A 17,379-nucleotide genomic window follows, 5' to 3' on the forward strand; every position below is an offset into this window, starting at 1 on the left:
GTTGGTGGTGGCAGACATGGGAGGCACTCAGTTCTCAGAACATTAATTGGTAAGATTTGGGCTTATTTAATACACACCATGATAAATGTTTCTCTGCTCTTAACTCCTGCCTTCTCTTTTCACGGATGCTTAACAAGAGTTCATGCATTGGAACTAGCAGCCGTGACTAACTTGACCATTTGATCCACAAAGAAGGCAAAGAACATCAGGGTAGGGGTAGCTTCCAATGAGACTTCCTGAAGGTATTGAAGGCAAGGTTCACATGAAATTTTGGCTCTCCTGGCATCCACAGGGAGAATGAAGGTAGTTCAATATCACTGTTAGCAGAACCCTTGCCAAGGCCCCTGTGCCACTCAGGAGCCTTGCAAAACTCCACCTCTATCCTTCAGCCAGCCAGGCAGATTCACCTCCCCCCATTACCAAATAAGGTATCACACCAAGTGAAGAGGGACATGGAACACTTTTTAATGTCAAGTCAGAGACAACCCTTCCCTCCCCTATCCCCCAATCCCAGTTTCCCTCATCACATCCAGGACCCCTCCCCGAGGCCTCTCTGGTCCCCAGACTTCGGGGAAGGGAAAAAAAAACGGTTACCTAAAAACTGCATTTTTTTCTTCTCTTTCATACACACTCACACAAAGGTGGAAAATTAAATAAAATAAACCAAGAGGATTATGTTCTCCAGTAGTCACAAAGGCATCAGGGATTCCCACAATGGGCTAAAGCAAGTGATTCCTGTTGGTTTAGTTGTTTCAGTTGCTTGCTGTCCGTTAATGCCCCAAGGTGTGATGGAGAAGCCAAAGCTGGTGGCCTCCTCCTCAGAGAGCCACACCTGGAAAGATGCTGCGCCTGGTATTAGTTATTGTTTCTGTTGTCCTTTCTGCTTTGTAGAAATGTCTCTGACATGTAAATAACCCAAAGGAAAAAAAAAAAGGAAGGAGCTGATTACACAATTACCGGTAAACTCTATCATCTTTTAGAAGATCAACACACAGCTAACGCCATATACAGCATGCAGTAATGTCTGAGAAGGACCCTGCTGAGAAAGAAAATGGCTAGAACTCTAACAAAAAAAATATATGTATATATATATACTGTATAATATATGTCATCAAAGGAAGCATAGCCAACAAACCAAGATAGAGGTGCAGACCAACCTTCTGTGTCTAAGTAGTGTATAGATAGCATAGTACTGTCTGCAAGAGATGAGGAGGAATCTGTAACGCTGGTGGAGGTGTTTGTTAAATCACATGTGTTTCTGGTGGATTTGCCAAATCCTCACCAGGTGATTAATGCCTGGCGAATGGTCCACCAGATGTAAACTTAGGTAAGAAGTACACTATTTGCTTTTGATACTTAAGAAACACACTTCCCGTCACCCTTGCCTGTGTAGTTTTAGTCTTGTCTCTCTCTCTCTTTTTATTTTACCCTAAGCTCTAGACTCATATCAGAAAATATAATTAATAAAATTAATAATGAATCAGAATCCCTTATTATCCGTGATGTCCATGTGGTAAAACGAAAAACAAAAGCTTAATGGTATCTTTTGTGACTGTTGCTTGTGGGGTTATGGTGCTGTCAGGCTGTCTTGTTCCGTTTGTTTGTTCTTTCTTTTCTCTTCTCTTCTTTTCTTTTCTTTTTCTTTTCTTTTGCTCTTGTTTTTTTTTTTCCTCCAGATTTCACACTTCATGACACACGCGACTGTCACACAGCCCACCAAAGGGCCCTTTGTGGCACATCTAAGGCCCTTGTTTCTTGCTCTGTGCTTGTGTCTATGGACCGATGAAATTTGGGATGGCCAACTCCAGAATGTTCCATGGTGGGGCACTTTAGTGGGCAGAGTGGCTGAGCCCTTGCCCACCCTGGCAACAGAGAGGTCACACAGTGCAGCTTGTGGGTGGGTCCAAGCTAGGTGTGCCTTCTTCCCACTTGGGAAAAGAAAGAAAACTCAGTGGTACCGAAATATCTGCAAGGCAATTTCCAAATTTCCTTTTTCTAAACCTTTTTTTCCCCTTTACCACAGTATGCTTTGTCCCCCTCCCTCGAATTTCTGTCTCATTGGCTGTGATTCTCGGAATTTCATTTGATTCTGACTTGTTGCTTCGTTTTGCAGTGCTGTTGTATTGAGATGCGGTGGCAGCAGCTCTCCCCAGCAGGGAAGGGGCACTCACATCAAAATTTGAGGAGCAGGTGTAAGACCAGAAGAGGGAGGAGCCAAATGCAGCCTGCCCTCCTTGATGTCCCATTGTTGACCTCACTGACAGCACCGGGACCTGTGGAGAGAACACACATGCCATGAGCTACCTGCTGCAAGATGGGAAAGCTCCCCCCAGTCACTTGGCCTGGCATTACTTCTGCTGAGGCTTTCCTCATACAAACTTCTGGGCTAGTTTGGCTCTTGGGTCCAAGGACTTCCAGGAAAGAGGAAGTGGTGATTATTAAATGTACAGAAGGTCAGAAATCAGATGCAATAGACATATAATGAACAGGGACGAGGCCTGTGATTGAAGCTGCTCTGATCTGCTCCTGGTATATTGAATTTTTCAGAGCTATTTAGAACTGGTGGCCATGTTTAGTCCCTGTCCTCACCTGAACACTGTCAGACCTGATGGCCTGACTAAGGAGCTCAGCACTAGTGTCACTTCTGGTTAAATCAGATCATGTTCAACCAGGCTTCTTGATTGCACGTGGGGTTATCCTGTCTAGCCCTGGAATTTCAGGTCTAGCTACTAACCACATGATTGCATTTCTTGACCCTTTGAGGTCAGCAGCTGTCCAACTTTATGTTAGCCCGGGTCACAAGAGTCATACAGCTTCCTGGCAATGTTAAGGCATCATGCTGAAAGGCCCCCAAGGAACCCTATTCTGCTCTGTCCCCGGTAAGGAGATGATCCGGGCAACATGACAAGGAAAGCATTCGTGCAGACACAGGGAATGAAGACGCATGATCATGAGAACCCTGAGGCCTTATCTTTCAGTTGGTTGTCACTTAGGCTTACTCACCTGCTGCTCACACCTCCTAGAATCTAACTGACAGCTTTCCACCTAAGGCAGCACTAGGAGCCTCCTTCCTATATCCACTCCTTGTTGCCTTTGCCAGGTTTCTCTCATTTCACAGAGAAAAGGCCACTCTGCCACCCCAACCCCCAACCCCTTGGAAAAAGGTTACATTGTTGTGCTTTGAGGGAGTCTGGACGACTCTATCTTTCCAATGTGGTCCTTGTCTCTGACTTGTCTATGAGACCTTACATACAGTCTATGAGAGCCAGGTTCCATTTCTTCCCTGCTAAAGTGAGTGTCTTTTCAATCTTTCCACATGCGCCTTACCCAACACAATTGAAAATGTGTCCTGTGTACTTAGCCTGCTGGTACTCTATCAGGGCACAGAATGTAGTGCATGGCTCCTTTTATTTTCTTCTATCCCTTTTGCTGTCTGAATACTCAAGAGTTTCAGCTTTAAAGTCCACTCATCATTCAACAGCAGCATACCCTTATTCAAACCCACCCTCTCTGCCCAGCTACCTGCCATGGCCAAGAAGAATGCTAGGTCTCTGAGAACACATAGGTGCTTTTCATTTCTTTCATCCCCTTCCTCCATATTTAACTGAAGGGCAGAAGTCATAAGCCAAACAAAATATAGCAGAGGTCCTGCCAGGCTACCATATAAGGAAAGTACATATAAGGGTGAACACTTTGTGTCCAACCTGGAACCTCTGTACAATGGCCTGGGAGCTCTACTGGGTGCTGTCTGATGCTCTTATTTAGTTACATTGGTTCAGTCCTCAGAGCTCCATTGTGGTTCATGACTATGTTGGGAAACAGGACATCTGTAGCGACAGCTCCTAAGCCAGCATTCTATAGAAAACAGAACAGTGCCTGTGAACACATCACCTTCCTTGGAAAAGGGTTCTCTCAATAAAAAACACAGGGCCTTCCTGCTGTTCTTATTCAGGCCCAAGTGACCATGGACAGACTACCCACTGCCTCCACCCTATTCAAATACTCTTTCTCCTTCCCGCCCTGGCTGTCTCTTCAGCACCTATGGGGAAATCTGACTCAGCAGGAAATAGGCAGCCCGAGGTAAGAGGTCTCCCCACAGCTGCTGGAAGAACCAACTGCATGGCTCACCTTTTAAGTCACAGAGGTCATCAGCTACCACTGCCATGGCATGCCTGGATGTCTCACATTTATCCCTTACATTAATTTCTGAGTAATGTTTCCACACCGCCAGATTGCTCTAGCTGAGTCCTACAGACGTTACAAAAATGTCTGGCTCCTTGGTAGAATGTATGATCTGCCCACTATCTGACACCTCAGGGTGTTTTCCTGCCATGTTTTCTTAAATATTTCCAATTTGGTGCATTCGGGCACCTACACACACACACACACACACACACACACAGAGAGAGAGAGAGAGAGAGATACACACACAGATACACACACACACACACACACAGAGGCTAGCACTCCACAGACATATTCTTTTTCTTTCATAAGCTCACATTATCTAGCCCTTTGTCTGAAACAAACTTCATTTAATTCACTCCTATTCATTTTCAACTTCTACTCTGGATTCCAGTGATATACACAACACTCCTCGATTCTGTGAGTAACATATCCATTCCGGTATTCAATAATACCCAGAAATATAATATTTTAATTCTCCTTATTTGTCCAACATGAAGTTTTTCCGAAGTGCTATGAAGAGGTAGAACTCTTTTTTCCCCCCTCTGCTTCTTGTTCATTTGTTTGAAACAGGTTCTCCCTACCTAGCTCAGACTGAATTTGAAATCTTAATCCTTGTGCCTCAGGATCCCAGCTTGTGTGTTTATAGGTACATCACATCATAACTGCCTTGCTGTGGCTTCCTAATTGCGGGATTTGTATCTTACTGGCTATGGGAGGTATTCAGTGCTTACCGACTAAAGAAGAGAACCCTAACTTATGCCAATATGTCCAAATTTACCTTCTGCTTCTGTTTTATCTTCTTCTTTTTGACATTATACTTGGTTTTGTTTTGTTTTTTTTTAATCAAACCGCATAGGAAACAACCAAAGACAAACTTTTCCCCTGCCTTGTACTTTATCTCAACTTCTCTTACAGAAATTCTTACCCTGCCCCCTTTTCTAACTCTGTCCAACAAAGTCACTGAAGACATCAATACTGATTCACTCCACCTGGAAACAAAGCCTCCCGGACTAGGAATTCGGGACTGCTGGGGATCTATTAACGTGCCTACGGATGTTCATGAATCAGCTGGGCATTGCAGTTTCCTTTGGAATATCTAGAAACTTCACTTTTGAGAGTTTAAAGAGCCTTCCTTGGCCCCTTGACATCTGTTTCCAAATGTTGCTTCCCACCCGCTTAGATCACGTATCTTCACGGAAGGTTGAGGTCCATGGTTAACCCATTTGGGTGCTACAAAAGGCTGGCCTGCCCCACCCAGAGCAAATACTGGCCAAATGCCACAGGGAAAGAATGGTGAGGATCTTTGGTCCAGGCAGACATAAGCCAGAGTCTGCTAAGAGCAAGGCCTTCTTCCAGTAGATGCTAGGGAAGTGACAGCTTATCCCATCTGTCTAGTGACACGGTCACTCAGATGAGGCATCTGTTCTTTATCCAGCCACGCCTCCATTCCACATTGGATGCCTTTATTGCCACTACCTCATTAGAGAGCAGCAGAGGCCTAAAGAGACTAATTACCAGGACAGTTAGGGTCTCAGAGATCTGTGAGGAGTGTCAATTATCCATCGGAAACATCTGGCTGCCATGAAAGCCTCAAATAAGGCATATTTTATTCCTGTCCCAGTGACTCACCGAAGAACCACCCCTTTCCTCCCATAACCCCCTCCCTCTCACCAGTTTCCTTATGGCTCTGAGTTAGAGAAGAAGAGAAAGAGAGGAGCAAAGGCAGCATGCAAGGTGATGGCCTGAGAAGATTGTTGCATTAGAGAGAGCTTCGTGAGGGAGGCAAGACAAGCCCTGTGCCAGGATCCCAGAACCCAGCTCCTCTGACTATAGCAGATGCTCATTAGTGCCACCGTACGGACCAGTTAAAGTGTGCAAGTGGAAGCAACTCATAGGATGTGGCATCACTGGGAATTGGGTTAATCTAGCTGAATAGCAGATCAGGGAGAAGTCCTGCTAGAATGCTTGATAGTGAGCTTAGAGAAGAAGGCATCTAGGCAGAGGTGCAGAAAACTACGTACCCATTTCCCACTAAGGCATCAGCTGCCTGAAAAGTAAATATACCAACCTTTCCAAGGGGTCAGGGCTGTAGTTTTCACTTCTAAAAGAAAATTAAAAATAAGCCACTGTTAAGGCAGAAAGCAGCTTGTAGTGCTTACTGTGCCCTGAGATGGTCTTGGGAACAAGCCAGAGTTCCTGGCCTAACCCAGGCCCTGTATACCTGCCTCTAGTTATATTGACCATTGTCTATCACCCACAGTGTCTCCCCCCTTAATTGTTTTTTTTTTTAATCTAGAAGTGAACTGGAGGCAAGGAAGTGTTTGGATGCCCATTAGGGTGGGCAGCAGACAGAAGCAGAGCCTGACTACACACTCGATCCTAGCAGGAGACACCTATCCTTTGGAATCTGAGCTATTTAGTCAAACTGCTTCATAGAACAACTTCCATTGTTTACTGAATTCTTTGTTCTTAAGTATAGATTGGGCTGATACAGTAGAATATATATTACAGCTACTTGAGTGTGGGTTCCCCCTGCTAATTGGAAAATGTGGAAGTCTGGCTTTAGTTATGTCTTTTAGGAATGCTGATGAATCAACTCTTAGATGGCAGAGGAGTCTTGACCTTCAATATCTGACATCAAGCTGGTCTTAAGGGTCTTTTGGTCTGTACCTATGCTACAACTTTGGGACTCCCTGGAAGCCCTTGTAAGTACTTAAAAGGAGATGGAGGCTCCTCCATTGACTAGATTATAAAGAGCCCTATTTTCCTTGACTGAAATCTCTCAGAAGGATATCCAGGGCTCTCTCAACTTTTCTGTGGTCAGCTGAGAAGGTTATGGCTTGATTTATAATAACCATTCACCTTTTACTTCTCTCTCTGGCCAGGGACCCATGTCATTGCTCATCTGAATACAGGGCATATATGAAACATCATCAAAGCTTTGGCCACCTTACGAGTCTCTTTTGGGGGCAGAAATCTTGACATTTAGTGAGACAACAGTTTTTGATACAGTCCATCCCAATTGTAATTTCGATGTTTGCAGTAAGAGGAATAGTTATTGTGCTTCAGTCTCTTAATCTATTCTTTAAAAGCACCAGACCTATGACCTATCCTGACTTAAGTGTATAGTTTCACCCTTAAGAAGGTCTACTGAATATGTAAAGATGTGAGAGGTGACCTGGTATTTTTCCACTGAAGGAATGTCCCAGGTAAAAACTAGGATGGAAGCAGAAAGCCAGATGTGGTAACCACATATCTTGTGCACTTAGCATGGACTGTCCCTTGGAGGGCTTTGTGTGCCCTTTGAATAGTCCAGAAGCAGAGGAGGGGATGTTGCATGTGCATCTCTATAACAAGAGGGAAGATGACTGTAAGAAAGAGAATCTTGAAGTGTAGGTGTTGGGGGATAAAGAAATCATATAGACTTTGTTCTCAGACAAGCAGTGCAAGCTTGTGATGTCTTATAGAGTACTACTCACAGGGTTGTGAATACTGGTTCAAATGGAGCTAAAGGTGGGCATAAGTACCTTCTATATAGTCTTGGAACTATGAGAAAGAGACATAAATGGAAGGCACACATTCCTGCTTTAAGAACCGCACAGAAAATCCAGAAACAACTAATACATAATTGATCCAAGTCAGCTCCCCCAACTCTGGTTGCCTGGAGCAACCTTTTAAAAGAAACTCAATTCTTTCACATCTGTAAAGATACTGGGCAAATTGATACTTATTTTGATCTTATATAGAACTCATTCTTCTGGTTGTTTTCTATGTCAGAGTGTTCCAGTCAACCTTTGCTTAGCATACCATGGGAAAATGGTGTTCCCTTTGTGAACTGCAGATTACTTTTGTTCCAGTATCAAGAGGAGTTACAGGACTTTTGACACCATCCTCCCTGTCATGGTGACATTCTGTCATTGTGTCTAGCTAGTCCAGAAGTGTGAACCTTGTCAGGACCTCTGAAGTCAATGGTAGCCATAAGCTCTAACCTTTGAGTAAAATCTTAGGTATCAGGATAAGAAACAAGCTGAGTACAGTTACACATGCCTTTGATCTCAGCACTCAGGAGGCAGAGACAGGACAATCTCTGTGAGTTTGAGGCCAGTCTGTTCTACATAGTGATTTCCAGGACAGCCAGAAACAAATAAGGAGAGAGATGGAGAGAGGCAAAAAGGGAGAGGGAGAGAGAGGGGAAGAGATGGGAGTAGGGGGAGACCTGGAGAGATGGCTGAGTGGTTGAGAGCCCTGGCAGCTTTTGTAGAGGACCCAGATTCAATTCCTTCACCACCTATAACCCCAACTCCAGAATATACTACACTTTCCATCACAGTAAGATCTTGATTAAAATGTAGCTGTTCCTTTTGCTAATGATATATTTACATACATGCAAAAAAAAAAAAACCATAGTGGGGTAGTAAAGATTAATTGAGAAGAAAATAGGAGGAAAGAACAAAAGAAGGAAAAGATGGATGGAAGACGAGAAACCATTGTGAAAAGGGAAAGAATAAGAATCCCCTAAGTCCAGTAACATTGCAAATTTCTGCACAGTCCAGAAATTATCATTATGTCAGCCAAGTTGGATATACTCACAGCTGGATCTAAGCACTCAGGTACATTCAGGGCTGGTCTCTAAATCTCACAGCAGGGAAAAAGACTGCTGGGTGAATATGGCTGTTCAACCCCCTTCTTCTAGAAAAAAAGATAATGGACTTTTTCCTATATACATGCCATAGAAATTGCCTGCTATTGCCTGGTAGGCTGGCCTCGCTAACTATCTTAAATTCTCTGCAGGAAGAACCGATCATCTCCTTCTGATATCCAGGAGGAGATATTTGCTTTTGTTGTCCATTCTTTAATACTGGGAGACTCATGGGTATTAACAAGCCAGCATTTCTGAGCCTACTGCTATCGTCAGATCTGAGCAGATTGAAGATAGAGAGTCGATAGATGAGAAGCGAGCGGCCGTGGAGCCGCTGAGCTTGCAGCATGGGCCCTGCACTCTTCCCCATGCAGACGCTCTGTGAGGGATGGTGGCACAGCCCAGAGTCCTTATTTATCACTTAGAGAGTCCTGCACCACCAAATATTAATGCTGGAAGGTGACATGCAATCTGTTGTGTTTGCAAAAGGGAGGAAGAGAGATACGTCAAGGGTGGCAAAAATGCTGAGGGTGAACAAAATTCTCTTATCGAACCCCTTCTTGTCCATTCAGATAGTAGGCCGCAAGGCAGCCTCAAACTCCTCTAAAGGTCCAATGTCTCCCGTCAGTGAAGCCCATACATTCATATAAGTCTTTCTGTATGTGTTTCTCATGTAAGATTAGCATCCCTTGGAGGTCTTCCTAGAGATAGCATCGATCTCTCTTACTGTGTTGGAGACTAGCCATTGCAAGGGGGAAATGAACTCAGATAAATAAGTAAACATGTCCAAGTGCAAGATCTGCTTCTTCTATAATATAGTCCACTCCAGTATTTATAAGGAAGGTCACATTCCAGACATCTATAGTCTAAAAGCTCTTCCCTTACATCCAACAAGGAGTTTTCTGAGATGAAGGGGTAAGAGGAAACCATAAAGGAAGGGAACTTCCACCCACATTGATCAGCAACAAAAGCTATCACTGTGGCAGCCCAGCCTTGGTCAACAAGTGGAGGGAGCATGGCAGCATAGTCCCCTGCTCTGAGTCCCTCACTCAGCAGCAAGCACAGGTGATCTGCAAAACTGTTGTTGTTTTACCTCTGTTAGTCTCATTACACATGGCCTCATTGTGGGAGATGCTTCTCTACCACTTGAATGGAACTTCAATTAGGAATTGCTTGTGAGGAACCACTCCCTGCAAATGAGATGCTCCTATTTCCTCTGACATTGCCATCTTAGTAGCCAGAATTAGCTTGATCACTTCTGAAAGCACCCTGGCAGCATCTGTCCTTTCTACCATTGGCGTCAGTACATCTCTAATGCTCTTTATTTTAAATCTGCAAGGTACCTCTTTTGGGTGTTCAAAGGCAGCAATTGCGTCACAAGTTGAGTCTGAATACATCCACGAACTCCCTCCTTTTTTTTACCCCTAGTCTTTGCTTCATTTTTCTGTTCTGACTCATCAGCACACTGCTGTGCATCAGAAGGGTGGATAAATGTAGGTCTTCCTGTTCTTATGATAAAAACATTTTTCTTCGCCTGTCACATAGCTCCCCATAATTTGCTTCTTTCCTTTTACCTTTCAGATCTAAGGCTGTCCTCTTCGAGTGTCCACACAGTTAGGATGTAGATGGATGAACAGGATAGATGCAGGGGAAAGGTTGGGATGAGGGAGATCAGAAGACTGTTGGGAGTAGGGAAAGCCCTTTCATTGAAATTTGTAGGTACCTTCTCACTGGGCTATCAGAGGAGCCCAAACTTTCATCAAAGACCAGGACTAGAGGTCAGTATCCAGCATATATAATTCAATATCCAACATGACAGAAAAGAGCCAAACAAACAAAACTACTGTCAGTTACGTAGGGTGACAGACTTGTAACACATCACACTGGGTGAGTAGACTAGGAGTGAATGGGAAGAAACACAGTATCCCCAGACTGGCAAGAGCTACACAAATCACAGTGAGGCAAGCGAGGTGAGAAGAAGGGGAGGTCAAGGGAGTGGTGAGACGAAATGGAAAAGAAAAGAATACATGGACTGTACCGCATATGGATGAAGTCCCTGTCATCTATCCTGTATCTGGATACTCAAAAATATGTCAAGCAGGGTGTGGTGGTGCACGCCTTTAATCCCAGCACTCAGCAGGCAGAGGCAGGCTGATTTCTGAGTTCGAGGCCAGCCTGGTCTACAAAGTGAGTTCCAGGACAGCCAGGGCTATACAGAGAAACCCTGTCTCGAAAAAAAAAAAATGTCAAATGTGCTTCAGAGCACCTTATGCAAGTGTCTACATTGGAACACTGAAACAGGTCTGAAGCATAGATTATGCTTCATGGAAGATGGAATAACTAAATCCAATTAAGTTTAAGTGACGTATCTAAGACCTAGCATCCCCTAAGGATCAGCTGTAAGCTGTAGTTCTTTGGTGTCCCATCTTGGATCACTACTTGTGACCATTGGCCTTCCTAGGGGACTTTGTGGACCAGGTGATGGTGATGTGTCTCCTGGTCCATGTGGACCTCAGTGAGCAATTGCCTGAGTCTGCTGCTGAGGGACTTCACCTGAACTCTTCATGTACAAGATCCGATGCCTTCGCCCCGGGCTGACACTGTGGCCAGCAGTTGCATCATCTTCTCATTGGTTCAAATTTAGTTTCACAAACCTTTGTCTGAATACTGGCCTCCGGGTTTGGCATTTTAATGATGCTCTATTTGCTTTGCTAATCTCAGCCTTCCTAGATAGTGCACAAGGGGTGAGCAGAGAAAAAGGCTTCTGTGGCATTTTATCAGCTCCCAGGAGCTTCCTTCAATAGCCTCCCTCCGACACATTCTAGGCAACTACTAGAAACTGCTAGAAACATCAGGAAATCAACACCAGCAGGAGGGAGAGGGAGGTGGGTTTGGGTTTGAGGTAAAGGGAGGGAAAACAGAAGGTAAGAGGGATACTAACCTTGCAACAAAGTTGAGCTTGTAGGCTCATTTAGTTCTAAACCAGGTGGGGGACATACAGGAGAAAAAAATGAAAATAAACACATATATTATATACAGTCGCTATATATTTTTCATATATAGTTTGTATACTGCCTTTCACAAGCATTTCTAGAGGAAAGGATAAATAAAGGGAGACACAAACCAAAGGTCATAGGACAAGGTGCAGCAAGACAAACATTGAAATGCTTGGTGTCCCTTTATATGGATGGGATGGTGGGAAGCAAGGCAGGGGGCAGGGGGCCACACTCGATGTATTTTCCAGTGCAGACAGATTCACTCTTTACTTCTGCTGAACTTGGGAACTGACTGTAAGCAAAGGACCAAATCTCCTTTCCAGGTAAAGTGTTTCCTCAGAAATCTTCATCCCATTGTCTTACAGCTAGACTAAATTCAGGAATTTCTGGCCTTGTGGTGTTATGATCTGAATTGCACTAGGGCCCCTGGAACCACTGTGATTCAGGAAGATAGAAGCAGCAGTCCCAAAGCTTCACTACCAACCAGCTCTATAGTTCCAGAGACCATAAGCTCAGAGCCTTAGTGGTTGGTAATGGCAAGGTTCACACTGCTCCTATAGGACTTACAGTTACTGAAATACAAGCATAATAGGAGTTTCTTCCATCAGATCTCCTCACTTTTTAGTGTGAAAGTACAGACAGGATAGCCTTCTATGGTTTATGTGCAAGGTGATGACAAATGCCTGGGTTTGTGCAATGGTGCTAGAGAAAGAACTTAATCGATGATGTTCTGAATTCATAAAAGGAGGTGCTATTATCTAATAGTGAGCCTCAATTATGAACTTGGGGGCCACAATAATGTCTGGACAAGACATGGCTGGAGATGAGGGGTTGAAAAGCTCATCTGAAATGTGTCTGGGTTTCACCAGGTCCATGAAACAATGATACCCATGCAACATTTCTGGGATAGGCTGCTCAAGAATAGTCTCTCAAATGAAGCCAACAAATGAAATTGGTTTCTAATTGGCTAAATTTGAAAGAGGCTGCATGTTTGCCTCCCCCTCTTAGAGATTTTGTATGTTACAGGTCTAGAGACATCCTCCATTAAAGAGCATCCATCCCCACGTGTATCTTATTCATCTTTGGAAAACCCAGGGCTCCTCCAGTTATTGGCAAAGGTACTATTACTTCGTAATGGGCATTTAGCAAATCATATAATCTAGGAAGCCAACAATAATAACATTATTCTAAATGAGGCAGAGGGTCTGTGTTCTCTTATTGGTGGAGGGAAGGGAGAGAAAACAAAGTAGTAATTGCCACATGGGTGTCTGCTGAAAAGAGTGGATTTATGGCACATGTGTCACTGATTTTCTTGTCATGGAAGCAACTATTATTTTACTCTTAAAACATCTGCTTCTTACCTCTTTTCTCATCCTGATACAGCTTGAGAGAAGAGGGCTGGGAGGCTAGTGGGAAAAAGTCATTGGACAAACCATTTTTTGTCTCCATCTTAAAACTGAGAGGAGATTGAAGGAGGGGCAGACCATTTCCAAAACTGGGCATAGCTATGGCCAAAAGGCAGGATAGGTAGAGATGCTGTGAAAAACAATGTGGATTATGGATGCACCTTAGATTTCCAAGGCAAGGGCGGGGGCTGCCCTTTCCTAATGTATCCTTTGTGCACACAGACAGATGTTGTCTGTAAAACCCTAAACACCTGACAGATTTGAAAAGCACTTATGACTACTCCCATGCTCAAGAGAGGCACAACTGACTATCCTCGTATATGTGAGAATTCTTATGGCTATTCCCATGCACAAAAGGGCACTTTTGATGATTTCCATGCACAAGAGAGTCCCATGGCTATCTCTCCATTCATGGGAGAATGCTTATGGCTAACCTTATTGAGACTCTAAGCTTCTCAGTCACTTTACTCACAGCATGCTCCTGTGTTCCTTCTGAGCTACGTGTTCTAGGATCACCCATTGCCTTCCCTGTCCCAGCTCTCTCAGCTAATGCTGGGCACTGGGCTGTGTTTCATATGCTGAGTTGGAGGTTGGGAGGATGTGATTTAGAAGCTGAGATAGCACTATGGAGCATGTGCTGTTAGCACCAAGGGCATGTGGCAGGGCCAGAAAGCAGAGCAGAACCTATGACGCTGAGAGGCTGCCTGGGATCTCTCCAAAGAGTGAGAATTGATGTTCATATCTCTCTTTTCCCTTTCTACCAAACCCAGGGAATGGGAACAACTGATTGGAAAATTTGACAGTCATTGAACTTGGTGGGATATGGAGAAATGTGTTCAGAAGGCAAGCAAAAATTAATCAGATGGCCCATGAGAAGCATCTGTACCCATTAAGGCTTTGAAGCCATGGGTAGCCAGTCCCTCCTGAATAGACATTGCTCACACAGGGTGTAGGTATCCAGTCCTTCTCAAGGAGCTTGCTTATTGCTTCTGCCACCAATACAGTGACTAGGCATGAAATGAGGACCGAAAAAATACTTTATAAACTTAGTTCCTGAGTAAAGAGCCAAGGAATTGGCACATGAACAATGAGATGACATCTCTCAAGATGATGGTGAGGATGGGCAAATGTCTTTACCAGCCATCGACACAAATAGAGAACTTGGAAAATCCCATTTTCTGTCTTCTTTATCTGCTGCCTCTGAAATGAATATTATTAAGGATTCCAAGGGCTGTGATTCAGCTCTTATGAATGTTATTCACTTTTTTCTTATGTGCCAATGGCTGGGAAAGTTTCAGAAAAGGGAACATGTTATTTAGCCCAGTGAGCTAAGGACTGAAGCTGTAAATGCCCCTCTCTGAGATCTTAACTACTTTGTCCAATTATAATCCCCGAGTCAGTTTTGGAGATATCACTGAGGAGGAAGAAAAGTCATTTTTGGCATCTTAAGGCCACCTTTTCCTCCCATTTCAGGACTTTTGTCATTTCAGATAAATGAACATTGCATTTTTCTCTGCCCACTTCTGAGGCCTATATTCTTACATGCATGTGTGCTCTCTCTTTCTCTCCCTTCTTATTCTTTCACATACATTACCCTGCTCACTCCTTCCCCTCCATCAGCCCTACCCTACTTCACACACTCTTGCTACCCATCTCAGGGCAGAGTCTCACCAAATAGCATGATGCTGGCGTTGGTGTGGCCCAGCTTGTTGGAGGCCACACATGTGTAGTTCCCATAGTCATGTTCAGAGACGTTGAAAAAGGTGAGTTTTGAAAGGAAAGGTCTGTTTTCCACTTTGACTCCCTTCTTTCCTTCGACCAGTCTAGGCAAAGAAGGAACAGAAAAGGGAAAGCAGGTGAAGGGGGAAGAAAAAGAAAACAGTTAATTTTTCTCATAGGATGAACTAAAAGTTTAGGAGTAATGATATCTACACCACCTTATGATATCATCATCATAAAGACACAGTCTATTTAACACAACAATTTTCGACAATCTGCCAGGGTATTGGTCTGGAATTGCCTTCCCTGGCCATGTGAGCTTTTGTGCAAGTGAAATGATGGGCTTGTAGGACCTGTTTTGCTTTGTAGTCTTGAGAGATTCCTCTAGGTTTCTTCCTTTCTCAAAAACTAAGGTCAATGAATTGGTGTGAGTCCTCTATCGTCACTGAAAGGTCCTTTGGCTCTGTGAAATGGCAGGAGGTACCCTGCTGTGGGACCAGAGGCCACTGTTCTAGCTCCAGCTTGTTCCATACCAGTTAATTTTATGAAGGGGTGCTGTCCAAGACTCACAGCCATGGTGAGAAGCTTCTGTGAGCTTTATAGGTGTGGAGCCCATGTCCTAGTTTGGCAGTGATCTAGATAAAGTAAGCCATCTTCCCATCACAACCAAACTGTGAATTGGATTTTGGCTCCATATTAGGAAAAGATTTACCCAAAGCAGGTTCTTAACTTGGCAGCGCAGAAATGTCTGCATCTAACCACAGTGCAGGATGACCATCAGCCCTTTGCAGCATGTCACACCCTTGGGACAACACACAATACCCCCTTAGGCACTCAAGGATCCCCCATCCCTGACTGCCAACCATGTTAAGTTTCTTAAAGAAGCTGTAGGCCGTTCAGTGGCTACTGTCTCTGTGAGGTGGCAAGGGTTCCTAAGAAGAGAACTTCATCTCCTCTTCATTTGATTGACAGCAGACTCAGGGTGAGGAAGCAAACTTATCAGTCAAGAGAACCCCCCCAAAGTCATCTAGAAAACTGCCTGTCCCGGCCAAAGCCTCTTCAATTTGTGGTGGAATTCTGCGTGTGTCAGTGAAAATGAAATGGGCTTCAGTTGTCATTTACTGGAACAGATGTCATGTTCCCTCTGAGACCTGAGGCCACAGTTGCCTTGTAGCCTCAGTGGCACAAAGAAGAAAAGCTGTGTCAAGGACTACACAGTAGAAATGTTCTTGGCATGATCGCTGCTGAGAGGACAGAGAAACCTACTCACTGGGAGAATGATGGAAATGAATAAATGAGCAAAGGAATTAATGGACACAGAAAAATCAGTGGGAAGAAGCAAAAAGAAAGATATAAAAAGGATCTTAAAGAGGCCACAAAGTTGCCTGAACCATGGTCTCCTTGCCAGCCAGCATTGGAGCACTGTCTCCCTTTTTCTTCTGGCTAAATGATGACAGAGTTTGTGGCCTCTGCTTGGGGGTAATGTTTTGCCTCAACACACATTTTTTTTTCTATTTTCTTCTCACATTTTGAGAGCTTGTTTTGCTTCTATTTTTTTCCTATCAAGAATTTGAACAATAAAGTTCTGTGGCTTAGCACGGAGACTTCAATAGTGTTCTTAAACAGAGGCAAATCATGGGACTCTAAGCCTCAGTTTCTCTTTATTGCTATAAGAAAAGTGTCGGGGAAAAAAGAATTTATGTTTTCTTGAATGAAGGAAAACAGCCAGCTCCATTTCTTTCTTCAGTGGCTTTGTCCACCTCTTTCTGCCTTAGTTCTAACACACCCCACCAGAGGCTGCCAGGATGTGTCCTCAAATCCCCTGCAGTGTCCTTCACTGAATGTGGATCATATGATGGAATGACTTGAGTCTAGATAAAATGTAATGTATTGGCTGAGGAGCTAGAAGATATTGTGAGGCCTTAGAGACTGCATGAGGAAACAAAAGCCAGTGACATGAGCACCAGCCCTAAGGTAAGAAGACACTTTCGTTATGGGGATGGCCCCCATGGCTCTTTCTCAAACTTTCTTTGTGGTTTTTGATCCCTGTCTTCTTCCCTCTGCTCAACCATCCACAGATCTCCCAGGACTTTTTCTTGTACCTCCAGTGCCACCACCTCTGCTCTTATGACAATATTCTGAACACAGACAGAGCATACACATTTATTTGTTGTTCATCCACCTCCAGATAGCTCTTTGATAGTAGTAATTGTCATGCTGCCTGGCTATGCGGAGCTGCTGACCCCTGTGCTGACATGCAATTTGATAACTCCTCAAACTGATCATCTTCAGGGACTCACAACAAAAGTCCCCGTGATGGCTGCGACAATGGCAAGGAAGGGAATAGTCCTGACTCTTTTCTCCTACAGAGAAAGAACAGCCTGCACACAAGGGAGGGTGCACAAAGGTCACAGTGGCACTGAGCACCTCA

General features: G+C 44.1%; 1 protein-coding gene across 3 annotated transcripts in view; it reads right to left on the reverse strand.

The window, feature by feature from the left end:
* Nucleotides 1-509: 509 nt before the first annotated feature.
* Nucleotides 510-17,379, reverse strand: part of Ntm (neurotrimin) — a 958,641-nt gene continuing 941,771 nt past the window's right edge. For 2 of the 3 annotated variants that reach the window (XM_029481303.1, XM_029481304.1), the window contains exons 7-10: nucleotides 14,901-15,052; nucleotides 11,769-11,804; nucleotides 6,257-6,289; nucleotides 510-2,273 (exon numbers count right to left, since the gene is read on the reverse strand). In XM_029481303.1, coding sequence (XP_029337163.1) covers nucleotides 2,173-2,273; nucleotides 6,257-6,289; nucleotides 11,769-11,804; nucleotides 14,901-15,052 — 322 coding nt within the window. In that variant the 3' untranslated portion in view covers nucleotides 510-2,172. The remainder of the gene's footprint in view (nucleotides 2,274-6,256; nucleotides 6,290-11,768; nucleotides 11,805-14,900; nucleotides 15,053-17,379) is intronic. The other variant, XM_021172016.1, reaches the window with a different exon arrangement.

Source organism: Mus caroli, chromosome 9 (genome assembly GCF_900094665.2).
Source record: "Mus caroli chromosome 9, CAROLI_EIJ_v1.1, whole genome shotgun sequence".
NCBI lineage: Eukaryota > Metazoa > Chordata > Mammalia > Rodentia > Muridae > Mus > Mus caroli.